The sequence below is a fragment of the Leptodactylus fuscus genome, chromosome 3 (genome assembly GCF_031893055.1).
Source record: "Leptodactylus fuscus isolate aLepFus1 chromosome 3, aLepFus1.hap2, whole genome shotgun sequence".
In the NCBI taxonomy this organism is placed as follows: domain Eukaryota; kingdom Metazoa; phylum Chordata; class Amphibia; order Anura; family Leptodactylidae; genus Leptodactylus; species Leptodactylus fuscus.
In genome coordinates this window covers 70,273,542-70,301,176 of record NC_134267.1, presented here as the reverse complement: position 1 = coordinate 70,301,176, position 27,635 = coordinate 70,273,542, and the positions used below count along the sequence as shown (strand labels likewise).

Genomic DNA, 27,635 nt, shown 5'->3' with positions numbered 1-27,635 from the left:
AAACTCCACTACAATGTGAGACTCTTTTGACTCTGCTATGTAATACTCTACTACTGTAGAGCAATAACTTAGTTACTAGCCAGCAGCAGCCTCCTCCTCCTCCTCCCTCTTCCAGTCTCCAGTCTGGTGTGAAGCTGCATACAAATGCAGGGGCTATTACAGAAAAGAGACTGAGTTAAGTAAAGGTGAAGGAAAAAAGCCTGATAAAGTGGAGAAAACATTATCATTTAATGAGAATAGTACAAGTATTATAGAATATTACAATGTTTCTGTTACTCACCTGTGCTATACATTCATGAAAAGTTGTTTTATAATTGGCTATGATCTTTAAAAAAAATCTGAAAAGGACCAGTCACTTCTCTGACATGTAAATTAAAAAATTGCATTAATTATAAAAAGGCAATTTACAGCAGTATTTCTAGACCTCTACATTGTGCGATTCCCCTGTTTGTCTTCCTCTTAATTCTTCTTAGAAATGTAGGAGTAAATTGACAACTGGATTTAAGAAGAGTGTTCAGGGTGTAACGCCCAGTTGTTGATTTATTCACAGATATCTTGGCGCTATAATAGAGTACGGCAAAATGCAAAGAATGGTTATTTTATAGGTGTTGCCATACAGTGTTCTGGCCACACCACAACTGCAGTCTGTGCTGAGGCGGCAGACACTCGCCCTGCTTTATGTAACTGTAAATCAGTCTGTCAATGCATTATTACAGAGCTCAGGGCAAGGCTCTCATAGGAAGCAACTGGCAACAATTAAATGAAACTGACAGCAACCTCCAACCAGTGAGAAGAAGGTCTGGTGGGGTAATTACTAGCAAAATTACGCCAGAATTCTAGCATAATTTGTACCCAAAAACCTGTCTAATATGACGTATACTGCATTTGTCAAGAATTTTGGACACTTTTTAGACACCTTTACAACTTGCATGACAAGAAGGGCATGGCTTTGTAGAAAGGGGGCATGATCTAAGTAGCAATGCCGTGATGCAAAAATATGCCGTAAACTAAGCCTTTGATAAATGCATCTAGACATTATTGATAAATCTGCCCCAAAGGAAAGTGGGGAAGGGAAGACATGGAGTGCTCCTTTAAGCAAGTGAAAGCACTGACTGATTAGCAGATTTTCCTAATTACTAGCCATGTGGTTTTGCAGGTTTCCACACGGCCAATAATAAGGGAAAGCCAGTAATCGATAAGTATGTTTCACTTGCTTAACTGTGGTGCGGCCGGAGCACCATCAGGCTGCGGCCTATTTGGAATCGCTGATATATCCTTTATAAGCCATTAATGTGTTTTATGACATAAAGACTACAGAAGCAAAAAAATGACAGCAGACAAAGTTCTGCACATCCGCATAACTAGAAAGAATTACTGTATATGCCCTGTTGATATGTACAAAAATCCAACCTGTGCTAATAATTTTAAGAAAGAATAAATGTGAAATGTTTTGTTTTGTATTGCTTGAACAATATCGGAAAACATACATTTTGATGCACAGAAAGCATCCTAAAACCAGTATAAATGATCCTTTGGTAAACAGCAAAAGGAATAAGTGATGGCTACTTTTAATAAATTAATTAATTCTTGAACAATTCTATAAAAAAAAAAAAATAATTGTTGCACAAAAATGTGAGAAAAAGTAACATGCACATATTACATTTCTTTAACAGAGCTGTGTAAGAAAGTACAAAAAAGAACCAAAATCCAGGAGGCAACAATAATTTTCATAGGTAGAATATATGTCATTTCAAAGTATTTATTTTCTTTTATTGCTTGATAAATTATTTGTGGCCTGGTCCTATCCTGATGCCAGTCTGCATTAGTAAGCTTTAAATAGTGAATCCCACTCATTTCCATGGAACCAGCTCCACGTAATACTGCCATTATAAGGGCAAAGGCACTGAAAGGTAAAAGTCTATAGAAACAATGTCAGCGACTTAAGAGTTTTAGTTTGGTAAACCAACTGACCAGTAGTGAGGGCTCCGTTGTGGTATTTTTTGTAGATGAAGCAGTAGTATACTTCCTGGGATCTTCCTCCTGGTATGGCATTGTTGCACTATTGTGTAAGTCCATGTTCAGAAGACCACGACTACCCCTAATATAGTCTGTTCCTCTGATTAAATGCCTATCGGTTGATCTTGTAAAATAGTTACGAGATGATACATTTTCTTCTATGATTGGCGCTATCCTTTCATTACTGAAATATCTGGATAGTACTTCATCTCCTTAAAAACGAAAATTAAAAAAAAAAAATAATAAAAATGAACATATATGTAAATCCATAAAATGTAATGTCTTGTAACAGTATACATAATTATTATAAATCCTATAATTAATTTAAAAAAACACTTACATAAAAAAGTTATGTAAAATCTCTCCACTATCCAACATGTTTCATGTGCCGGTCTTAATTATAATAAATATATAGTTGGAAATAAATGGATTATACATTCACTAATGCAGTTATTCACTAATTTACCTTTCTTCCCTGTCATTCTGTGCCTTGAGTATGATTCTGTAGACACAATCCAGCTAGCTTCTGCAGGCATAGATAGAGGACGTGGCTTCCCTATTTACATGGATGAAAAAGAACAACATACATAAAATATCAACAAACTAAATTGTCTGATGACATTTTTCTACAAAAGGTTTGTTATACTTTGCATTGCTCTTATTCAAAGAAACTCAATAAAAATAAGTCTTAAATCTGAATAAACAATCGGTGCAGGATAATTATAATACCTATTTTATAAAGATTTTTAAAACCGCAACAGTTTTGGAAGTTGTGGAAAAATACATGCAATGTGTGCATGGGATTTGCAGGGACTGTAAAATCCCATGTTTTTTCTCCAGTTGTTTCCGCCATGTGGGGCCCCTGCTTATGACATATTTTAGGGCAGGCATGTCAAACATGTGGCCCGCGGGCTGCATGCGGCACTATACAGGCACATCTGCGGCCCGCACAAAAGTCTCAAACTTTGTCTCTAAAGTTTAGAGACAAAGTTTGAGACTTATGTGCGGGCCGTAGAGGTGCAAAACTCACGCTGCTGTATGCTGCTGTGTAGACGTGATGTGACGTGATGACGTCACATCGCGTCTACAACTGTTAGCGCGTGCGAGAGAGAGAGAGAGTGTGCGGCGGGGGAGCGAGGACTCGGAGAAGGTAAGTTTAATGTGTGTACACATAGAGGTGGAACGTGAATCTGGGGGCAGATGAAGGAGGGGACGGCATGACACTGGGGGCAGAGATGGAGAGGACGGCATGACACTGGGGGCAGAGATGGAGAGGACGGCATGACACTGGGGGCAGAGATGGAGAGGACATGAATCTAGGGGCAGAGATGGGGGACATGAATCTGGGGGCAAAGATGGAGAGGACATAAATCTGGGGGCAGAGATGGGGGACATGAATCTGGGGCAGAGATGGGGGACATGAATCTGGGGCAGAGATGAGGGGCATGACACTGGGGGCAGAGATGGAGAGGACATGAATCTGGGGGCAGAGATGGAGGAGGGACATGAATATGGGGGCATAGATGGGGGGACATGAATATGGGGGCATAGATGGGGGGGACATGAATATGGGGGGCAAAGATGGGGGGGACATGAATATGGGGGCAGAGATGGGGGGATATGAATCTGGGGGGCAGAGATGGGAGGGACATGAGTCTGGGGGCAGAGATGGAGGGGGGACATGAATCTGGGGGCAGATGAAGGGTGTATATGTAAACAGATAATTTTCTTTTATGCAACTAACAAAATCTTCTCAGAGAATAAGGCTGACTGATCACCACTTATCATCTTTGATCAAAGTAGGCACTGCGTTGTCATTTCAGCCTGATATACCAACAATTGTTAGCACAAAGAGGTGTCAAGCCTCAGGACAAAACACTAAAAAAGATTGAAAAAAAATGATAGCAAATAAATGTTTAGTTTTTAATTGCTGTATTTTTGTTAAATATATTAGTTGCTGTTGCGCACTGCAAATATATGTTGCTGTTACATATTACTACTTCATAACTTGTTTTCATGACTGCTGTTAAAATACGTGTGTGACATTAGCTGCTATGTGCGGCCCTCGCAACAACCTCTTGTTACTCATGTGGCCCTTGGGGTACCCTGAGTTTGACGTGCCTGTTTTAGGGCATAACCACAGGATATTTCATGAATGATGTATAGATGCAGGTCTTACCCCTGAGACCTGTACCAAGGCTGCTATGCATGGCTCTCTCTAATTACTTCTATGGGAGTTCCAAAAACAGACAAGCACACTTACAAATTAATGGAGAGAACCACCATCCCATATACAGCAATCATAGATTGGTTGGGATTCTTGACATAAGTCCTAGAGGGGGGGGGGGGGGGGTTTCCTAGCTATACATTTAAGGCAGATTCAATAGATAAATATCTCAGATAAACTCTCATTTTGCAGGGTTTTCATTTATCAGACCAACAACTGAAAGTAAAAGAATAGAAACTTCCCCATATCCTTAAAGGGGTTGTCCCATCTCAAGGATTCTATCTATACTGGCAACGTATGTAAATTAAAGTCTTTTTCTAAATATATTGCTCTTGCAATTCTGCTTTTTTTGCCTGTTATGTGAAATTATGCCTCCCATTGTATACACAGCATTTCCATAACACCGGACTTGTGTGATAGGACAAGTGACATTACTCAGTGCTCTGACGGCAGAACAATCAGTTCAGCTAAATGCAGTTTGCTGTTAAAGCACTGTCTGTTATCTCTTTATGTAAACACACAGATAACACTGAGTCTGTTCTCTAGAAGCATGTGCATATTATTTGATCTCCATAAGTAAGTATTTTGACACTTCATAGTGTCCTGTTCAGCAAGCTGGGAGGGTGGGAACAGGAAGTGAGAAGAAGAGACAGCAAGCAAACTGCTGAAACAGGGAGATGGGAAAACCCCTTTAACTTTTTGAGTCTTCTCAGTTTCCCCACTGATGGTTTCCTACTCATCACTCTGCACTTTGTTTCTTATGCTGTGCCAGAACATATTATTCAGAAGACACACATCACTGGGTACCATGGAAGGCTGTGTTTGGTCACTGTGTCCATGTAATCACAGAGTACTGGACACAAAATACTCTAGCAGGCAATATTGAGGAACAGTATATTGAGTTGCACAAGTCAAAGCTTACCATACATTGGAGTTTTGTCTCTTAATTTAGCAGGTTGGACATGTACTTCAATTGGATATGAGGGCAACTGATCAGAGTCTGCAATAGTAAACCTTCTTCGTTGGCTTTCTTGGTCAAGGAAAGAGTTTGGAGATTCAGAACCTTTCAGTCGTGGATGTGAATCTCTATATCCGCTGTAACTGAAAGTCACTTTTTCATCTCTAAAATCAGATAAAATATACTTTTGTTATAAGAAAAACAAAACACAATTGTAATTGCATGTTTTATAATAGATGGTCAGACCTGCTGTTGTATTTTTTTCAGGAACTCTTTTTGTAAGCCTTTAAAAAGGGAGTTTTGAGAAAATGTCCTGCTTAATTGCAGTGGCCATCTTTACACAAGTGCAGACATAAAAAATAGAATCATAAGCAAAAACATAAAATACTAATTCCATTTACTCTTCGCTGTAGATTCTGTTCCAGGGAGTAAATAATTGTAGTGGCAGATATGTGCTATACATTGCTAAATACCTATTTACCTAATAGACATCAACTAGGCACATTTAAGAAAATACTCAGGAAAACCTAAACATTGAGTCGCGGAATAGTAATAGCAGATAGTGATCTGAATGACATACTGGATACTTATCTGTATACTGTATAACCCCTCCAGAACTGACTCTCATTGTTCCATGACAATGCATGAGGCAGAGTTGTTTGATTCTTTGAAGTGTATGCATGGCAGTGATCTCAGTTACACATTCTTTTTCTAAACTCACTGCAATACTCGAGAATAGATTTATTTTGTGTTAATAGAGAGGGGTTGTCACACATAACTACCATATCAATTTGTATATTATATGCTCTTTGTATATTATAGATCTGCTAATTTTAAGCTTAAAGGGGTTGGCCACTTTTAGACCAATATTGAGAGACAAATGTTATGGTTTGTATAATAAAAAGTTGTACAAATTTCCAATATACTTTCTGTATCAATTCCTCACAGTTTTCTAGATCTCTGCTTGTCGTCATTCATTCTGTTACTTCTAGGAGATAAAAGGCTGACCATGGTCATGTGACATATGGTACATGGTCATGTGATTTATGGTCCATGGTCATGTGATGAGCACACAGGTGCTACTCGTTATAGTCACAGCATTGTAATCAGACATCTGCCTGGTAATCAGCTGTGCACCTGTGTGTACATCACATGACCAAGGACCGTAAATCACATGACCATGGTCAGACTTTTATCTCCTAGAAGTAACAGAATGAATGGCAGCAACAATAGCATTTGTTTCTCAATATTGGTCTGAAAGTGGCCAACTCCTTTAATGAGCATATCCTGAGCTCCCCACCATATGCAGATTGGCTGTACCAACATTTTCAAACATATTTCGAAGTTATCTCTGGCACAGTTGACAGCCCTTTTACACTTTGAAACACCCATAAGGAATACATGATGTGTATTGAAGTAGTTTCTGTCAGGATTCAGGGAGGCCATGGCTTTCCCGCTATGCGGCGCATGCCCCAGAGGCGTGTCAGTGACTCCTTTAGCTGTGTTTAGTACACTAAGGGGTTAAGTTACCTCCTTGGTGTCGGTTTGACTGGCAGGCTGTCTGGCCAGTCATTCCCATCTGTGATGGGTGGGGTTGTATCTCTGTTCCTATATAACTCCACTCACCCATCTTCATTCGCCTGCTATAGGTTCTATGTAGCTTGTTATTTCCAGGATCTGTATACTTCACTTTTACACTTGCTACAGCACTTAATCTTTGTTTTCCCTTCCTGTTCCCTGCCTGTTTAGTTTCCTTGTTTATTTCAGTATTCTATTGCTTACCTATATCTACCACTGGTCTAGCCTGACTACTCTGAACAGCTATTGTTTTCTGTTACCTGCCACTACTAGTAATACTCTGTTTCTTTTTACATCTCAGCCCACTGTTAGGGTAACTAAAAGGAATCTATTTTAGGTTCCTGTGGGGGGCGTCCTTGTAAGGACGTTACTCTGATGTTAGGCAGGTTCAGTCAGAGGTTCTTTTAGGGAAAGTTGCCCAATCTGTTTCCGCCCACGTTCCTGGACTTGCACCCAGCCGTCATCAATCCAGGTCAGTGTCTTACAGTTTCTCAACTGAAATGCTCCAAGGTCCAAGTGGTAGGAGACTTACTGTAAAAGATTCACAACCTGGAGTCTATAAATAAGAAACAGGTGCCTCCTGTTAGGAGTATTTAGGTTCTTTAATTTCTATTTTTCTTACCTGGGAAGTTTTTGGCTGCGCAGTGTCTGGGGTGGCATCCTGGCGCTGCGGGGTTGTCCTGTCGTGAGTATTGGTGCACACCTTCTGACTTGCTCGCACGCACTGCTGGTAGGCAGCTTTATCTCCTGGTTGATTAATCTGTCCTCCCATTTGCACCTGGGAGGAGTGGTCTCTACTCTGTATTTAAACCCATGCCTCCCATGGTTCTGTGCTGAGTGTCGCTTTTACAGAGCTAGGCCTTAGCAGGAGGAGTAGGTGGTGTTCTGGGATAGAGGAAGTTCCGTGGTTGATTTTTGGGAGGTTTGGGTGAACGAGTTGGTTTGTGTGTTTTCCCTTCTGTGTTCACCAATCCTCCCTCTGTGTATAATTGACTGTGTGAGTGAATTGCCTTATCCTTAGATTTCTACTCAGTTTCCCTGTGTTTGTTTAATAGTGTAAAGTTCCTTCCCATATTGGTTTGGGGAACCTTTCCCACATGTTTCCTGTGTGCTGCTTGTGTTGTTAGTCAGCGCACACCCTTGTCAGTCCCTGTCAGTAGCAGCTTCACTTGTTCGTTAGGGGTGACCCCCTTTAGTCTCCAGTCCCTAGAGATCTTATAGGGCATTCCTTCTCCCACTTCCCTCTAGGCCTACGGTGTCAGTGAGAGAGGAGCTGTCGGGGTCAGGCTTAGCCTGAGTACAGCCGACCCACACCCGTGAGGCAGGGACCGGGATAGCTAGTGGGAGTAGTGCAGGGCGAGATTCCCTACTGCTATCCCTTAGCCCCGTTGCAGCTACCTGGACTGACATAACACCTCCCACTATTAAAGCTGAGTGGGGGAACCTCCATAGAAAACCGCAAGCTACCTTTTCATCTAATTATAAACATACCCTTAGCTGTATGAAAGCAAATTATTACCTACACAGCGAAAACAAAGGGGCCCTCTAAGCCAAGTAGCTATAAAGTAGGATGGCTAAACAATGATAAACAATGTAACAAAGCTTTTCATTCCAACCATAGTGGTGTATTATCCTGAAATAATTATTATTATTTTTCCCTTTATAACTGTACAGACAAGAACATTTTTCAACCTTTGTACCAGCATGTCAAAAGGTTTCTTGGATTTCTTAAGTTTGCTTTCCCTTTCTTCTGCTGAACTTTTCTCCTTCAGGTCAGTGGAAATATTTGCAGCCGGGCAAACCCTTAAACTGAGAAAGCCTCCAGGCCCAGACATGGTCACAAATAGTTATTACAAATGATTTTTCTCTTTCCTTTTACCGCCATTCCAAAAACTGTTCAACAAAGTGGCAATGGATGACAATTTCTCACCTGACAAGCTAAATGTGAATCTGTTACATTATGCTCGGGGCCACCGGACACCTTGTCTGCTCCTAGCTCTTAATGCAGAGAAGGCGCTTGACAACGTACACTGGGAGAGAATTTTTCTGCTTTTGGCTACTTGGGATTGATTTAAGATTGTTATATTGGATCTGTTTACTGAACCATTGGCATGAATTTTATCCTCAGGATATATGTCTGATGTGTACCCGTTAGGGATGTCTTTTATCACTATTGATATTTGCAATGGTAGCAGAACACATATAATCTGATGTAGGCCTCAACCCCAGTTCACAACAAGCTATTAAGTCCTCCTTCCCCTTCCAGTTGAGCGACATCAGAATTCCATATGTGAAAGTCTCATTGATGAGTTTGACCACTTTATAATTTACGTACAATTATTCTCCACTTTTTTCCCTAATCCATTGCTCTGTGCAGTCATACTCCCATATGTTTACATCTTGTCTAGGGAGAATATATATAGTGATAAATGATGACAATGCCTGCTATCTTATGCCGTACTTACTTAGGGCTCTGACAATTCACTTGTTCCAGACCCTTTTTCAAGCAGCTTCAACATATCATTACCAATTTAGTGTGGGCCAATGGGAAACTTAGTCAGATTTCACACTATGATCTAGAAATGGAGCGCTGGGGGAGTTGGCCTGTGAGATGTTACTAAGTATGATTATGCAGAAACATTAAATCACCTAAAATACTACAGGCATCCTGTTATAGATAAAAGGTCGGTATATTGTGGATTTCTCTTCTAAATGAGAACCCTCGTAGGCCAAGCCATCAGTGGTCCCTGAGTATGGCAGCATCTGCTGAGGTGTGGTAAACATATTTGGCAGTATCTACAGACTAGGAATATACTGATCTTACCAAATTTCCCCTAAGACTCTTATATGTTATGATTTTATTATCTCTTTTGAAGAATCAATTAAAAGAGGTATTTAAATGATTGGATGCTTTTATTAGTGTGTTCAGTTGAGACGCTTTTCCGATATTTCAGGGATTTCCACAAATGTCTCTCAAGGAGACAAACACTGCTTCGTATTAAAGACATGCTCTGCCATGTTTCCAAAGCTCTCTTTTCCAGTTATAAATGGGAAACAAAACTGCATTGCACCGTTTCCTATGCTGAGTGGAAAAAGACTTTTCAGTGGAATGAGTATAAATGAAAGTGAATTAAACACTGGGAAATGCCCCTCAGTTCTTGGCCAAGCACGATGATACGTGCTTGAATGTCTGCTGGAGAGGATGTAGGCTAGTAGGCGGTTACCTACATAAGTGGTTACAGTGCCCAGTTACTAACCCGTGTTCTCTATAGATATTTCATATTGATTCCAGGGTGAGCAGGATTCAAATACCTCAAATCCCAGCTATAGCTTTTATTTCTACATATGGATTCAGTCCCAAAATGAGCTGCGATGTTTGTAAGTTCTACAATACTTGCTGCACCCTGTCATTGTGCCATCTAATCTGCCATCTATCACTGAGACATTGAGATACCCTGACCGGAATCCAGGCACAGATGTCAACTTAGCCTTGTACACCCCATTGAAGTGAGGCTAGGATACTCTGCAGACTTTCTGTGAAAAACGTTGCAGAAAAAGTGCAATGCATTTCCGGCACAGTCCTTTCCACAGCATTTTTTGCCTTAGGCTTAGGTCCCACGTTGCAGAAATTGAGCTTTCTTTTATTGCCGATTTTCTTTGAGTACAGGATATTCATGTTACGCCTTTGTCTACAGACCATATACTACATCAAAAATTCAGCAGCCTGTGGCATTTGACGTGCCAAAACAATTGTGATGAATGCTGAACAAAGATGCTGAAATCTTGACAAAGTTCACTGGATGGTCTGCTTCTAACATCACCCTACTGGCATAAATAAATAAATGTAAATAAATATATAATTACGGAGACCGTACCTTTTCTAAAATAGGAAAGTTTATACTATACGTACCTTGGGGAGTAAGGGACTCTTGGTGGTGGAGGGATGTAAAGATCTAGAATTGCTGGCTTCTCTTTCTTCAGTGAGGTATCCAATGTGCTTTCTGGAGACTGTGTTGTGGTAGGTGGTGGGCTTGTCTAAAAAACAATTGTGTTAGATTTGATATGTGAAAAATGATGAAGAATTGCTAGAACTGTTGTAAAATAGGGAATGTGTATGCTATTATTTGACATAACGATGGTAAGAGATCCAAATACCCTCCATGTAACAAACTAATGTGATGTTAGGCTCATCAAACTTTTGTTGTTAGGCTATAGGTTCAGATGCACCAATAAAACCATTGGGCTTTCATTGTGGGACATTTTGTCAGGATTTACAATTATTTCAGATAAAAGGAGAGGACAAGTTTATTAATTCCTTTGCTGTTTTTGAAATAGAACCTATCTCAACCCTGACTTTGTTATATCACTGCTCCAGACTACACAAATACCACTGGATTACAATGTTCATGATTGGAATGCCATGGACAAATATCCCCTAAGATGCTATGGTCAAATGACACCATGTCATCTGAGATGTTACTTTCACTTTCATTCTTCTGTTTGGTTGTGTAATAGCTCTCCCGCAGGTAGATTGTTGGATCCGTTTCATTGCTGTGGCAGTCAGGAGCTTTCTGATGCCTCCCAGGCCTGCCAATGCAATATTACTTATCAGACCTACCTGTGGCAGGGCCCAATAGTAACACAAGGATTTTACCATAGAAAACAATACTGTAGTATTGCAGTCTATGGTATAAGCAATCTAATGATTGCTAGTTTAAATACTAAATGGTGCCATTATAAAGTACAATTTGTACCACAAAAAATAAGCTATCATACAACTGAAAAATAAAAAAAAGTTATAGTTTTTGGAAGGCATTAGAAGACGAAAACACAAAAAGAAAAATGTCATGGTGCTTAAGGCCTGGTTCACATCTGCGTAGGTAATCCATTCAGGGAGTCCGCATGGGTATCCCCCTGAACAGACTAAGGAACGCATTGGCAAGCGGTGTGCAGTGAGAGCACACAGACCCCATAGACTATAATGGGGTCCGTGTGCTTTCCGCATGGTCCCTGCATGAGTCATGCGGACAGGAAAGCAGATTGTGAACTACTTTTCTGTGCGCGTGGTCCAGGTGCTTTCACTGTACACCACCAATGCGTTCGGTAGTCCATTCAGGGGGGTCCCCATGCAGACATCCTCGAACGGATTACCAACGCAGATGTGAACCAGGCCTTACTGGTCAAAACTCATGAAAGTCTACGAGCGAATTCACAGGTCTGTTTTTTTTTTCCTTTTTTTTAAGGAACCATGATGGCACTATATCACTAAGCAACATGAAAGAAAGCAAAATAAATCTTTAAATAAATTATTCACTGTTTTGTGAATATGGTTAAAAATGGACCAATAGCACACGAATGGACTTTTGGCACATGAAAAATGGAATGGCCATGTCAATGAGGCCTAAGTTACATATCTAGTTTATATTGCACACCTGCACAAGTGGTGGTCGCCACCTCAAGTTTTTCAAAGGAGCAGGAGTGAAATTGAAAGTTCCTGTAGGTCTCTTTTTCAGGAGCAGTAGGACTTCACCAGAATTTTCTCTCAGTCTTGCTACAAGATTCTTTAATTGCCATCCAACCTTTAAAAAAAAAAAAAAAAGTGCTCAAAGTTTAAAATGGTATAAAGTTCTGAAATTTACAGGACTAAGATAACAAAAAAAGGAGGAGAAGAGTGTGAAAATTGTGCAGCACCATTTCTCTTATGGTAATAGATAAAGTCACTGCCTAAATTGAAGAGGATATATGGAGAAAAAAAAGGAGTAAGCCCTTCTTCACATCTGCGTTTGGATTCTATCCGGGGGAGTCCGCATGAGGACCCCCCCCGGAACAGAATATCGAACGCAACTGCAAGCGATGTGCCATTATAGTCTATGGGGTGCATGTGCTTTCACTGCACAGAGCTTGCAGTTTCATTCGGTATTCCATTCAGGGGATCCAAATGCGGACTTCCCGAACAAAATACCGAATGCAGATGTGAACGAAGGGTAAGCCCAAGGCCCCATGTAGCGGGCCGCAGCCAAAAAAACTGCAACGGAAACTCATTGTGTCTTTTCCCTCAGTGCTTTTCACATAAAGTTTGCTGAGTTTTCCTCTGCGGACTTTCTGCTTCAATTATAGCAAAAAGGAAACCGCCAGCATTTCTGTAGGTATAATTACCAATTTCCAAAAACGTGATGGTTTTGGAAATCGCAGCATTTCCGATGCAGGTATTTTTCTGCCATATATGGATGGGATTTGAATAAATCCCATCCATTTTGCAGGGACTGTAAAATGCCGCGGTTTACACCATGTGGGACTTCAGTCTAAAACTCATTGATCCTCTACCCTATTTCCAGGTCACCTTGCCACTCTCACCTTCCTGGTCCTTCTCAACACATGGCCACTGCGCTGACCCATCTCTGACAATGAGTGGGAGAGCGGTATTTTGTGTGTGTTAAGAAGGTGCAAGCAGCAGGGACTGGCAGGGGACACCAGAAAGGTCAGAATGCAGTTTGAGATCAATGTGGGAAATATTGCTGCTGATACGTTTTTTTTTTTTTTTGTTTTTTTTTTAACCTGATCTAAAACTTTTAAAAACAAATTTTACATGCCAGACAACCGTTATAAAAAAAACAAACCAAAAAAACCGATCTCCTCTTCAGTGTCACTTTGAATTATATTCTTCCTGCACTTTTGTGGTTCAAAGCTACCCCTATTTGTCATTTTCATCCATACTTCCCTTATCAATCTTTCACAGTTTCTTTTGCTTCCACACTTAACCCACTGTGTATAATGTCATCCATACTTCACAACAGGATATGTGCAGTGACACATGACAGCAAGACTCATGGAAATACAGTATGTGTGTGTGTACACACACACACACACACTATCTTTTGCTGCAGGCATCCACAATTAAATCCTACTACAAAAACAAAAATATTACAAAGATACAATATATCTTACCACAGTCTGATGGTTAACTTGTATCACTTCATCACCTGCGTGAATCTTTCTGGAGATATCAGCTGGCGACTGGGGAGATGGAAGAAAGGAAAAACAAATGAACAAATACATCCAGACCTATGTGCAGTGTTTTCTGGAGACTGTTTATTCTCTTATGATATCTAAAGCTTTAATAATTACTTGTATCTGTGCAACTGTATCCAGGGAGCGAGCCTGGATGATGTCACGTTCCAAAAGACAACATCATAACAATGCCTGGTAGCTTTGGATTATGTTTGTCATTTTTATAATATGTTTTTGGTGCGGTAATGAAGATTAATACAATAATTTGCCTACATCTTTTTAAGTACAGGTGGCACCAACAAATCTGCATCCATGAGAATACTATACAAACTATAAATCATAATCTGCATCTATTTAGAGCACTAAAACCCTACTCTAAATACTCAGGAAATCACTATTTGTGGAAATGTTTACTCGCAATTTATCCTGAATGGCGAACCTTGTGCTGGTCCTTTACACTGACTGATAAAATCCATTCTTCATAGTGCTACAACAAATCCTGTAGCAACAACTGAGGAACACTTATGGTGTCAGTCTCCTCCTTGAGCCACACAGTAAGAAGCTGAAAAAGGAATCTGATAATCGGATAAAGAAGCATGTGCTTGGCTGGCTGGGAATGAATTTCACCTTTTATTCCGCTGCCTAATTAAAAATGGGCTTTACCTAAAACACTTTCAGAACACTCTGTATCTGCATAAGTAAAGAGGAAACCAAACTCATTTCTCCAGATACAACTGTGCGTTTCATTGCTGCTAGTCATATTGGTAAGCTGCAGAAATGAGCAGTGGCACGACGGTGAAAAACCTGTGGGTAAAGGAATGTTCCATAGGAACGTATGATTCACTTGCTTGACTTGGCTGAGCAGATAATGGTAGAGCTATACTTCAGTGAACTATTCGTACATTCCACCAATCTGTAGCGCACCTCACAGACATACTTGTCCAGAGAAATTCTTGTTTCCTAGTACAGTGTATGTAGCTGTGTTCACATAATATATTCTTGTTTTACTTCATTATTACATCAAGCATACAGTTTATATTAGTGTAAGTATATAAAGTTCTCTAAGCACTGCAATAGTTTCCCGTTCCAATCTTGTAATGGATAATTCATAAACAAGTAGAAAAGTTTTTCCATAGAATAATAATAGCCTAGTACAGTTAAGTGTGCTGAGCCATAAATAATTCCATATAGGAATCTAGAGAATCCTAATCTTACAAATGTTAACCAAACTAGCTCCATCTGTTCTTATATCATATGAATTACAATATCTGTAGTTGGGAATGGTAAATTCTGAGAGGAGACTTACGAAGATATAAAGCTGCCCTTAACCCATTTCATAGTTTACAAGGAAATTGAAATCTGTCTAACAGCAAATGCTAGTAAAACTAGACATAGGGAAAAAACCATAAGTGCATAGTGCTATGAAACTTCCCTTAAAGGCAACCTGTCATCAGATTTCTAGTGTATAAAAATACAGCCTTGTACTGTCGCCCTGGTAAACAACATTCCAAACTGGTTATTGTTATAATCCTCAATCACACATTCTTTCAGAAAAAAAAAAAAAAAAAGCCGGAACTTTTGCAGATTAGCACGGAGGCCCCTACCTTGTGACATTTACAATAGTGGTATATTTTATATGGTAGAGCTACATTTGGAGCCTGGAAGAGACTGCTATGTCTGCAGCTCTTATAGCTACACTCTTTATTACACCTATTTTTCCTCACTCTGATATTCCTCACTCATATTGATCTGAAATTGCGCCCGGGGGATGCCAGCTAATATTTTAGATATTGCCCCCAACTTCCACACTAGGCGTAAAACATTTGAGGGAGGCGACCATCTCACTGTTTTAAACCCAGTCTGCTCCTTCTTTATCGTAAGGCCGATGCCCCACGAGCCGGAAACACCGCGATTTGCCCGGAAACACTGCGGGAAAAATTTCAGCATTATACAGTACTTTCAAAATGGATGGGATTGTTGCGAATCCCATTAGCACTTTACGGTAAAAACCACAGCGCAGACATGTTTCAATTTCCAAAACTGGTGCATTTTGTTGTTTATGTTTTTCTAGATTTTTTTTTAATTTAGTGACTTTTATTAAAGGTCTTTCTTACAGACGCTTTTGGAGTTCTTCAGAGACTTAGAACATGATTCATTTTAATGGAAATTCAATTGATTCCAAAAACGCTGCTAAAACACCACAAGCTATAGCACTAGATATACAGTCAGTTTCAAATTTTACTCGAAACCTTTAACTCATTTCTAGCTAGAGAGTTTTAGTTCTTCCCCACAAAAGCCACAAACATTTTTTTTGCTGTTTATTTATTTTTATTTCAAACCTTGTGAAAGGGGGAGATTTAAATCTAACAATTTTTTTAGCCCCCTTGGGTTGATTGCATGTCTCATAGGCTATAACACAACTGTATTGCAGTCTATGGAAGATTTGCTGGCCATAGACCAGCTTCAATAGCTATATTCCTATAGCATAGGAACAGGTTAGTTCTCACAATCTCGCCGTACAGGAACCATACTGCAACAGAAAAGGTATTAGGCCCACAATCGGAGTAAACTGGTTATGGTGTCTGCGATGCCTCACAGTAGCTGCCATCTTTACAGCCCTGCTTGCTTCCATTGTAGGATGTCTGGAAAGGGTTATACAGTATCTATTTTTTTGGTCATACACAGTCATGAAATGGTAAAAAGGAGCTTTTACCATCTCCAAAAACTCAAGCTCTTTACATAATTTAATAATCACTGCTCCACTGATTATGGAACATTTGGAATTTTTTCTCTAGGCTCCATAATTCCTGATCCATCCATGCTGGTATTTTTATTGTCTAATATGCCATTTTGGTTTTGTACTGTCAGGAGGGAGGTGTCAGGCAGGAGCAGGCAAGGGGTGTAATGTTGAGCTCTGATATAGGCTGCCTCTGATCATGTGCCTTTCCCCCATCACTGCCCTTCTGACCTTAAAAAGCTTAAATAGTACATAAGGAATCAAAACTACCTGCGCTTGCTGGAATGGTGGGCGCTAGTGAGAAAATTCCAATGAAAAATTCAAGTGGAGTGGAGCCTATTCACAGATGCTATGAATTGGTGGAGGTGGTGAAAAAGACCTCTTTGAGGCTAAGGCCCCACGGGACAACTAGCAGCTATAAAGCGCAACGCATCACGGTTCTTCCTACAGCGTTTTAAACAGAAAGTTAGCGGAGTTTTCCTCCTGGACTTTCTGTAACAATTATATCTATGGGGAAACCACCGCCATTTCTGTAGATCTAATATACATGCTACGATTTCCAAAGCCACGGCGGTTTTGGAAATCGTGGTGTGTCCGTGCCGCGTTTTTTTACCTCAAAGTGGGCATGGGATTCGCAAGAATCCCATCCACTTTGCAGATACTGTAAATCGCCGCGATTTTTCCCGCAGCGTTTCCGACCCATGGAGCCCTGGCTTCAGTGATATCTGAGATAAATTACATGCTTTAAAATCTGGAAAAAATGTTCTTACCCTCACATGTGTTAACATTTTATAATGCATCATATATAATGTTTAATACTTTTAATACACTACTATCATTATACAGTTGCCACAGTTGTCTATATGTATTTAATCTTAAATGATCGCAAATCATTTGTAATAAATATCAGACAGCTACAATACAACAGACTTCACTTACATTTTCTGTAGTTCCTGTAATAACATGCAGCCCATCATATGTGGATTTGATATACATTCCCTAAGGAGATGAAACATAACAAATGGTCACATGCATCATGGTAGAAAGTAGGAAAACATTAAATTGCATTCTTCTGTGAGCAGCAAACATACCAATAGTTACAGTAATGGAAACATTTGTGTAAGGGATCCTGCGTTGTGAAAGTTCAGCATCTGGACTTGATTTTAAAAGAATGTAAGTAATATTTTGGATTTATTATTAACATTTTATTTTATTTTTTGCTATTGTGTCGGGAGCTTTTGGTGCCCATTTCTGGAATATACTTTATTAAGCTATCTAACTTCCTTTGTATTATAAAACACACTATAACATTCTCCTTAGCAACACTAACTGAGCAGCTACCTAATGAAAGTCCATATTGTGAATACAGTTGTATTAGGAATTAGCCGGGGGAAGCATTTACCAAAGGGGAATAGTCACTACAAATGGCGGGATCTTTTCTTTTGGTTAATTAGAAAAATTCTCAGCTTTTATATGATGCCAAGATTTAGTGCTAGCTATAAGACATGGAGATATCCCTAGTTAAAAACACAGTCGCAAATCTGAACTTATTATGCAGCAGTTTATGTATATGCATATAAAACATTCTCTACTGCATTTTTAAAGAGGACCTTTCATGGCCTCCTCCGCCTTCAGTATACAAAATGCTCCAACAGTGTCTGACGCTCTATGGTAAATCTGGTGCATCTTTACATTGTTTAAGTTTATACCAGTTAGTTTGCTTAGGATCAAAGTCATTCCCCTTTCCACTGAAGCCACAACCACTCATCGAGGAAGTCAGAATATCTGATCTCAAACTAACCATTAGGAATAATAAAACTGCCCCATTATCATGGCATGTAAGGCTGGAAAGCCAGAGGCTGCACTCAGAGATTCTGATGACAACATTTCCTGTTTTGATTCTTGCCAGATGTAGCGACACTCAACCTACTGTAAGTTTCATCCCTTAGGCAAGGCTCCAGAATAAACAAAAAGGGTGAGCCAGAGCTTGTATTTTGCTTGTCATTTTAGTGGGTTAAAAAAAGCTCAATATAGATGTACAAATGAAACTGTAGCATCAGATTTTGTCATGATAACATTGTAGTGTCCTAAAATATTGTGATCGTAAAAGGAGAATTACATATTTCTCTAACTGAAGTGAAATGTTATTTACTTACCAAGCCTTCCCCGGGTCTAATATTAGATAGAATGACTTCCTCCAGACAGGCACTTTGACTTGTTAAAGGGTCTGTGGTAAATCGATATGTTTTGTCACATATTTCATTTAGAACTTTGGACTATAAGAAAAAAAAAGAGGTAAAGCAATTACTTATATCACTTCTGTCTTATTTGTATTTGTTCTAAATAATATTCATATTGGATGTTTGTTACTTTACCTCACTTTAAAGGGATCCTATCATACAAACCTTTTTTTTTTTCCTGAGTAACACGTCGGAATAGTTTTAATTCTTTTAATTCTTCTCCTACCTTTCGTTGTCTTCTCCGCGCCGCCGTTCCGTAGTAATCCCAGTTTTTAATGGTATACAAATGAGTTCTCTCGCAGCACTGGGGGTGGGCCCCAGCGCTCAAACAGCACTGGGGGCATCCCCAATGCTGCAAGACAACTCTCTCCAGTGCACACAGTAAGTAAGTGTCCATTTTCTCGTGGCCTGTGAGCATGCGCAGTCTGCTCTGTCCAAGGCCTAGAAGTCTGAAACCTGCACCAGAAGAAGAGGATGAAGAGGACATTGCTGACGAAGATGGAGGCAGCGCTGGAGAGAGTTCTCTCGCAGCACTGTGGACGCTTCCAGTGCTGTTTGAGCGCTGGGGCCCGCCCCCAGTGCTACGAGAGAACTCATTTGCATACCGACAAGAAACGGGATTCCTATGGAACGGTGGCGCGGAGAAGACAACAAAAGGTAGGAGAAGAATAGCCTTTCTTAAGGCTATTCCAACGTGTTACTCAGAGAACAATGTGTTTGTATGATAGGATCCCTTTAAAGTTGTAACATCTCTGCCTGTTCGGGTCACTGCACCACCCTCTGCTCGCATGCTGCGGCGCAGGAGGCGTTTGCAGTTTGAGAATCTGCTTAAAGTTTTCAGTTGCACTGTGTGAACACGGCTCTAGTCCTTAATTGGATTTGCACCACACCCGTCTTCTGCCAAGGTTGCCTCTGTCCATTAAGTGGTTAATCTTGCCTTGCCCTGTGATTTCTGTGAACTCCATGGGCGGGTTCTTCCTCCCTATTTAGCCTTGGTTCCCATTCACACCAGTGCTTGTTATGGCCGTGCGCATACCTGCTCTTACGTTCCCTGTTTGCTTATACTATTATACCTGACCTTTGGCTTTTCTCATTGACTATTCTCTTGACTCCGATTTGGCACTGCATCACTCTCCTGTTACCGAACCCTGGCTAGCTGACCTCCCTTTGTTGTTGTACGTCTTGTCTGCGTTTTGTGTTTCACATATTCAGGGAGGGATTGTCCTCGTGGTTGTCGCCTATTACCTAGGATAGGGCCTGGCAATAGGAAGGGAAAGCGGGGGGCTTCAGCTTAGGGCTCACTGTCTCTTGTGCCCCTCTCAGGGTTTAACAGTTCTGGGAATTGCTGTCTTAGCAATTCCCTTACATAATAACAAGCCCAAAAACCTACATCCATTGCTTCCCTACAGACAGCATGGATCCTATTCAGTGCTTTGCAGCCAAGTTGGAAGGTTTGACCGGCCTGGTAGCTGAGCTAGCTAAACAGGTTCAGACCCTAACTGACGCAGCTGCACCATCCCCAGCTGTTTTGCCACCTTACAAGGTCAAGATGTTACTCCCGGATCGTTTCTCAGGGGACCGTGAAAAATTTGAGACGTTCAGGGAGTCTTGTCGCTTGTATTTTCGGATTAATCCACATGCTACTCAGGCCCAAATGGTGGGAGTGGTTATATCTCTGCTACAGGGGGATCCACAAGCTTGGGCCCTTAAACTCCCTCCTGATGCTGATGAGTGGTCTGATGTGGAAAAAAATTTTAAGTCTCTGGGCTCTATCTATGCTGAGCCAGACCACATTGCGCTTGCGGAATCTCAACTCCTCACCATGCGGCAGGGAAAACGTTCTGCAGAGGAGTATTGCTCTGAGTTCCGTAAGTACAGTATAACTGCAGGTTGGTGTGAGTCAGCTCTAAAGGCTCACTTTAAAAAAGGTTTGTGTGACCGTGTTAAGGAGCTCTGGGTTGGTCACCCAGATCCCCCGACGCTTGAGAAAGCCATGACTTTGGCGGTCCGTATTGACCGCAAGATCCGAGAAAATTTAAAAGAGAGAGTAGGGTCTGTTGCCTCCAAGTTTTCTGTCTCTTCCTCTCTCTCCTCTGAAAAACCTACCTTTCCTCCCATCACTTCTGGTGAGGAACCCATGCAACTGGGAGCTATGGACGCCAAGACACGACGAGAGCATCGTCTCAGGAATAACCTGTGCCTGTACTGTGGTTCCTCTGGTCATGTCATCCGAGACTGCTCTATCAGACCATTGTCACCTGCGAAAAAAACTTCAGTGCCTGAGTGGTAATCAGAAGAACCACTCAGGCAACCAGGTATTTGGTGGGAATAACAATAAGATGTTGTTATCTGTGTCTCTGTCCTCTGGGGACAGATCTGTTTCTGGCAAGGCCCTAGTTGACTCTGGGTCTGCAGCAAATTTTGTTAAATATTCAGTTGTTGAATCTTTGGGCATTGAGCTTTTGCCACTGGACTCGCCTATGTCTGTTACTGGAGCGGATTCTACTCCACTGGCCAGGGGTAAAGTCAGTTTTAAAACCCCCTTGATCTCTTTGCAAGTGGGTTCTACATATTCAGAGGTCATAAGCCTTTTTGTTATGGAGAATCTCTCTGCTGATGTTATTTTGGGGTTCCCCTGGCTGAAGCTCCATAACCCTATTTTGGATTGGGGTAAAAAGGAGTTGGTAAAGTGGGGAGATCAGTGCTCATCCCACTCTATTGCTTTACATTCTGTAGATTGTGTCAGTGAGGAGAAGGTCTCAGCTACTAAAAGTTGGGAGCGCCCCTCTGGTATTAAAACCTGGTGGTATCAGAAACGCTGGATGAATAAAAAATGTTTGCCTGGTTCTCAAGCGTCTGTGGTTCAAGCAGAACCAAAATACAAGGCAGGGAAAACTCAGAATCCCTCTAGAACTGGTTTGTCTGGTGAGGGTCCGGTGGCCCCTCATAAAAGGGGGGGTACTGTAACATCTCTGCCTGTTCGGGTCACTGCACCACCCTCTACTCGCATGCTGCGGCGCAGGAGGTGTTTGCAGTTTGAGAATCTGCTTAAAGTTTTTAGTTGCACTGTGTGAACACGGCTCTAGTCCTTAATTGGATTTGCACCACACCCGTCTTCTGCCAAGGTTTCCTCTGTCCATTAAGTGGTTAATCTGGCCTTGCCCTGTGATTGACAGCTGCCTTTCTGTGAACTCCATGGGCGGGTTCTTCCTCCCATTGGTTCCCATTCACACCAGTGCTTGTTATTGCCGTGCGCATACCTGCTCTTACTGTCCCTGTTTGCTTATACTTTTATACCTGACCTTTGGCTTTTCTCATTGACTATTCTCTTGACTCCGATTTGGCACTGCATCACTCTCCTGTTACCGAACCCTGGCTAGCTGACCTCCCTTTGTTGTTGTTCGTCTTGTCTGCGTTTTGTGTTTCACATATTCAGGGAGGGATTGTCCTCGTGGTTGTCGCCTATTACCTAGGATAGGGCCTGGCAATAGGAAGGGAAAGAGGGGGGCTTCAGCTTAGGGCTCACTGTCTCTTGTGCCCCTCCCAGGGTTTAACAGTTCTGGGAATTGCTGTCTTAGCAATTCCCTTACAAAAGTATTCCGGAAAAATGAGCACTGTAAACAAAATGGGGCAGATTTATTAAGACTGGCGTATCATACGCCAATATTAATAAAGGGTGACTTGTACTGAAGGGATTATGGTGCTTTGGTTGTGATACAAAGTTCCTACTCAACATCTTCCGCTCTGCACTTCCTGCTCACTTATCCCCTCCTTACTCCATTGACTTCTATGTAGACAGCTATAGCAAGGATTTTCAGAGTGAATTTTAGCAGAGGAAGGGAGGAGGAAAAACGCCTTATAAGAGTAGTAAGAGACATTTCTCTCTGATAAGGTATATTATTAAGTGTCTTATAATCACTTGTACTATTCATTGATGGAAAGTTTGTTGAAAGGTTTTGACTATTTAAGGCAGAGGTAGGAATGATTAAGAAAAGGCTAATATTAGGACATTAAACAGACAATGAAAAAAAATAAAAAAGAAGCTTCAAAAGGCAAAACTTCTTTGCTAAACTGGTGTTTCAGTGAAGAACAGTTTTGTTATTTGGACTTCACTGGTAAATTCCTAGCTATGGAAATGATCATTAAATGCTTGCAAAGATAACAAGATCACCTTGTCCTGTTCCAGCAGTCAAGAGTCAATGAACTACACATCAAAACGGGAGTCTATAAATAGTTTAGTACATAGGAATCACTTTCACATATTGAATTTTAGCAGGATGAATAAATCACTCTGGATGTCTTTTGTTCAATGGGGCAAGGCAAATTTAGGCATTTTATGGATTCATTTTTTACACAACGCTTAAGCTGGAAGACAGACTGTCAGAATAGTAAAGGAGAGATGCTTTGCTTATACATATAATATGCATCTGAAAGATGTTTTCTTGGTAATTTGATTCAAGGTAAAATATGACTGACATTTTCAATGTTTGACAAGAGTATCACATACAGGCATGTGAATCTGGCAGGAATTCAAAAAAAGCCTTTCAATAAATATTTGTTTTAATTTATTCTATTCTACTATTAATAAAGACAATATCTATCTATTCACTTTTATATATATTATGTATAAGATGCTTACAACACTTAGAACTGAATCTTCCATTTCAGCAACTGTGGATTCCTGCAAAGGCAAAAACAATTACCCATTAGAAATTTAAGAGTAACAAATACTAATATGCTTGGAATAATATATAGCATATAACCATTAGGAAGCCTGGTCACGTGGTCTGATTTAGGGTGTGACTTTAGAACTTTTCGGAGGTTCCTGCTACAAATGTATAATGTATTTGACAACTGTTTATTACCAGCTAAGGGTGTATCTCCGCACACTCTGACACTGTCCAGGTAGTGCTGACAATGCAAGATTGTATAGAGACACACCCCGCTCGACAAGATGAATAGCAACATCTAGTTGTCATATCATTTATACAGGAAGACTAAGAAATGAATGGCTCAACAAAGGAGATGATGAATCATAGGAAATACAATAACTTATTTAATTTATGAATCTGTACAGGCAAGCAGCTCAAAGTACAGATTTATTAAGACTGCCATTTTGTATTCCAGTCTTAATAAAGGGCCCCATAGGCACGAGGCACAACTGATTTATCAAGAAGCTCCGACCTCTTAAATAATCAGGAACATTATTGTGTGTCACAATGGAAAGCTATGCTAGTCAGGAATGGATATTAAGTCCAACTAGAAAACTGTCATGAGCTATAAGAAATATGTAGGACCAAGGTGTCCCAGAAAATGGCTCCCTATAGATTAACCTATCACATAACCTAGGCATAATAGCCAAGCCAGAAGAGTTCCTCTTTTACACCAACGAGATCTTATTTGCATATTCTTTACCCAAAATTCTTAAGGCATGCATGGTCTAATACATACAGTTTGCATTTCTCAGCACATCACCCTCTTTACATGGGACAACATGTTGACAATCTAACATCTTTACTTTTGCATAAAAGACGCGATCACCTTTGTGACCCTTGAGCAATGACAGGCTTGTCTGGTGATCTTTTGCATATTTAAATGGAACAATTATCAGAAACTAATGGATGCTTGTTCCCGATATTTGGCCTGGTGAGAAGGCCATATACAGGGAAAAGTCAGTTTCAGGCAGAACTGTCAGATCAGATTAGTTGCAGTCCAAAAAAGAGCTCAATGTTTGAGTTAAGAAAAATGTAAAAATAAACAGCAATGATTCATTGGGTACAGCTCACTAGCTAAGTAACAACTGCAAACACAATGAAGCTGGCACTGTACTAAGAAAAACTAGTTTATGTTGTTGAAAGGTTAGTTTGATGGTGCATGGCATTTCTGTTGCTACCCACAGTCTCATAAACTAGCAGTTATAAATAAGCCAGATAACACCATGGATTCAGCTGCAGAAGAAAGAGTATTTACACTTTTGCTATCAGTCATAGCACACTGTCTTCTATATACATAACAGATACACTGAAGACATGAATTGAGAAATTTGCCTGTAGATTTTTTCAGAGATCTGGTATTTAGTGAGCAAATTTAGTTGACTATGAATTTCAGAGGGATCCGCATATACACGGACATTATAGAGAAGATGCACCAAAAAAAATGGAAATATAAGGAACACTTATACTTTTCCTTTCTGCTCAATCCACTCTTGGATTTGGCTCAAATAAATGTATTACTTATGTGGCGGGAAACTATTACTTTAATAGTGCTCTATTAGCACCACCCTCACAGGCAATGGTCTCACCACCACCACCACATAAGCAATGTTATTTAAATTTGGGAGATTTCTTCTCCCAGAACCATGACTCCAGCTCTATTGTAGAAGATGCACACATCCGGTATGCTAGAAAATGTTTCAGGTGCCACATAAGTGAAGTGTAAGTAGGCTATAACTATAGTTCTGAGGAGAGAGGCGCCCATAAGTATCTCTAACATTGTGAGGGTGGCATGGGGTATCAGGGAAAATGTGCAGGTTGGGCTCAGATGTAGAGAGTGGTGGAGCTCGGCACCTATACCCGACCCACTTGCCGCCACAATCTCAGGGACTTTGTGATCTGCCAATGCAGCCATGGGCGTGAATTGATTTCATTATAGTGCTAACTAATTTATATATGTTTATGAATATATAAAAACTTATCAATATAGATACAGCTGTATATAATATATACAGATATATACAAAAAAACATGCATTATACATGCACAGCTACAAATATATATATATATATATATATATATATAAAAAAAAATATATATATAAAAATCTATATATATTATCTGTCTACATGTATATCTATATTTGTAGATGTATATATGTGTGCATTTGTACTAGTATCTATATGCCTTATGTATACAACTTATACATACAATATATACATTTTATTCTTTGGACTCTGCAGGAGAGGAGCATTATAGAGGCAGAGCTGGGGGTAAGGGGGAATTATGGACAAAGGCAGACTAGGGGCACACTGCACTGCCTCACTTTCACATCCATTGCACACTTAGGCACCATCTGCACACACCAGTAGGCATACTTTTTCAGTCTTCTCCTCACTGACCTCTACAAGTGCTGCCCAGCAGTCCTATTCCTACATTGTTCTGCATGGGTAAGAGAACCACCTATTACTCAGTACACTGCTGATCCATTAATCCTGCCCTGTTTTTGGTTAAATGTGGCATGTGCCACCTTCTCCTACTTGCTAACCATCTCCTGCTCATATGTAGCAGAAAATAGGATGCTTATTGAAAAGGCAGGGGCAGCAGCTGCAGCACATACTGGACTCAACCAAAGATGAAGCAGGAGGTTATTAGACTGCCCAACACTACCCCAACCACTATATTCTAAACAGTAGCCAGCCTCCTCACAAAGGTAGCACCAGGGAAGCCCTGCTACCCTTTCCATCCTTAGGTTGCAGCAGGTGCTGGACTGGTACTGTATATCAGAGCTAATGCTGCCTCCTCTCTTTATCACTAGATGGTGCTGCTTGAGGCGAGATGCTCAACTCGCCTCATGGGAGAATAACCACTGACTGCATGAAACTCTACAGACTTCCCGCTTCAAGTGCACTTTTCCAGGATAACTTATCATCCATCCACAGCACTGATAACTAGAATCTGGGTCCAATGTCACCTATTTCAATGGAGTTATGGTCGAGCACACCCGCTGCTGCACTCAAACTTTATAGGGCTGCTGTAGCTAGCTGAGTGCTCTACTCTTTTTCCAGCCGTTCAGTAGACTTTAAATAGAGCAGAAGTGTGCATACCTGACCAATGCTTCATTCATATTGGAAGACACTGGAGCCCTGTTTTTTTGATCAGTGGATGTATCCAAACCAAATTAACCACTTATCACCTATCCACAGGATGCTATCTTGGGGAACACCCCTTTCAGTATTCATATTATGATTCTGTGTTACTCGTTGGATTAAAGAGTGATTGCACAGATTTCACAAGATAAAGCCAGACTAATTCTATATTATAAAGAAATTTAATGACCTGTTGAACGGTGGTTGTCAAGTCCAGGCAAAGCTGAATGATTTTGTTCTTTGTTGTAGAGAAGTCAGTGATCCCAGTAAATGGTGTCCTGTAGCCAAACCAAAAAAAAAAAAGAAAAAAACAGGTTGAACAATGACTGGTTGAAAGAGCACATGCTGGCAAACTAAACATACATTGTGAATGTGGGTCAGCAGGCCAGGGAACATCTTTCTACATTAAGAAGTAGAACAGTTTCCTCTCTCACATAGGCTCCTAGAACTAACTTTACACCGCACAAATAAATGTGTTTCGGACTGCGAGCCAAGATCTGCATTCCTTAACTGGAAGCCAGTCTGTCTTTTATCAAAATGCCACAGGAAGTATAAATTAGGATCCTGTTCAATGACATGAGAAGTGTAAAACTCAAGATTTCTTCTGCCTTTGTCATCTTTTGTTATGGGAAAGAACATAAAAAAAACTCATAGTTGTTTACAAATGTAAGTGTACGGTATATTTAAAGTAGGAAATTTTAGTGAAGTCTGTGAAAGGATCCACACCAAACATGATGTCCTGTGAAAACTCCTAAACACAGGAAACAATATATTATGAGAATGGCCAAGAATTTTCTTTAGACCTTTTACACAGAGCGACTTTTCAAACTACTGACAAAATGTTCCCCAGGATCTAGGTTATTTCTAGAGTTGAGTGAATCAAAACTGACAAAATGGAATTCGATCCGAATTTCAGGAAATATTCGATTTGCATCAAATCCAGATTTCCTCACACTTTATGGTAATGAAGTGCACAGCTCAGATGGGATTTTTTAACCCCTTGGATGCCA

General features: G+C 40.5%; 1 protein-coding gene across 1 annotated transcript in view; it reads right to left on the bottom strand.

Annotated features, from left to right (window-relative positions):
* Positions 1 to 1,565: 1,565 nt before the first annotated feature.
* The window catches only part of CNKSR3 (CNKSR family member 3), a 78,194-nt gene continuing 52,124 nt past the window's right edge, over positions 1,566 to 27,635 (bottom strand). Inside the window, exons 4-13 of the mRNA XM_075267779.1 lie at positions 26,816 to 26,903; positions 23,404 to 23,445; positions 18,681 to 18,800; positions 17,464 to 17,523; positions 13,725 to 13,793; positions 12,212 to 12,358; positions 10,690 to 10,814; positions 5,166 to 5,365; positions 2,483 to 2,572; positions 1,566 to 2,228 (exon numbers count right to left, since the gene is read on the bottom strand). Of these exons, the coding sequence (XP_075123880.1) occupies positions 1,933 to 2,228; positions 2,483 to 2,572; positions 5,166 to 5,365; positions 10,690 to 10,814; positions 12,212 to 12,358; positions 13,725 to 13,793; positions 17,464 to 17,523; positions 18,681 to 18,800; positions 23,404 to 23,445; positions 26,816 to 26,903 (1,237 nt within the window). The 3' untranslated portion in view covers positions 1,566 to 1,932. The remainder of the gene's footprint in view (positions 2,229 to 2,482; positions 2,573 to 5,165; positions 5,366 to 10,689; positions 10,815 to 12,211; positions 12,359 to 13,724; positions 13,794 to 17,463; positions 17,524 to 18,680; positions 18,801 to 23,403; positions 23,446 to 26,815; positions 26,904 to 27,635) is intronic.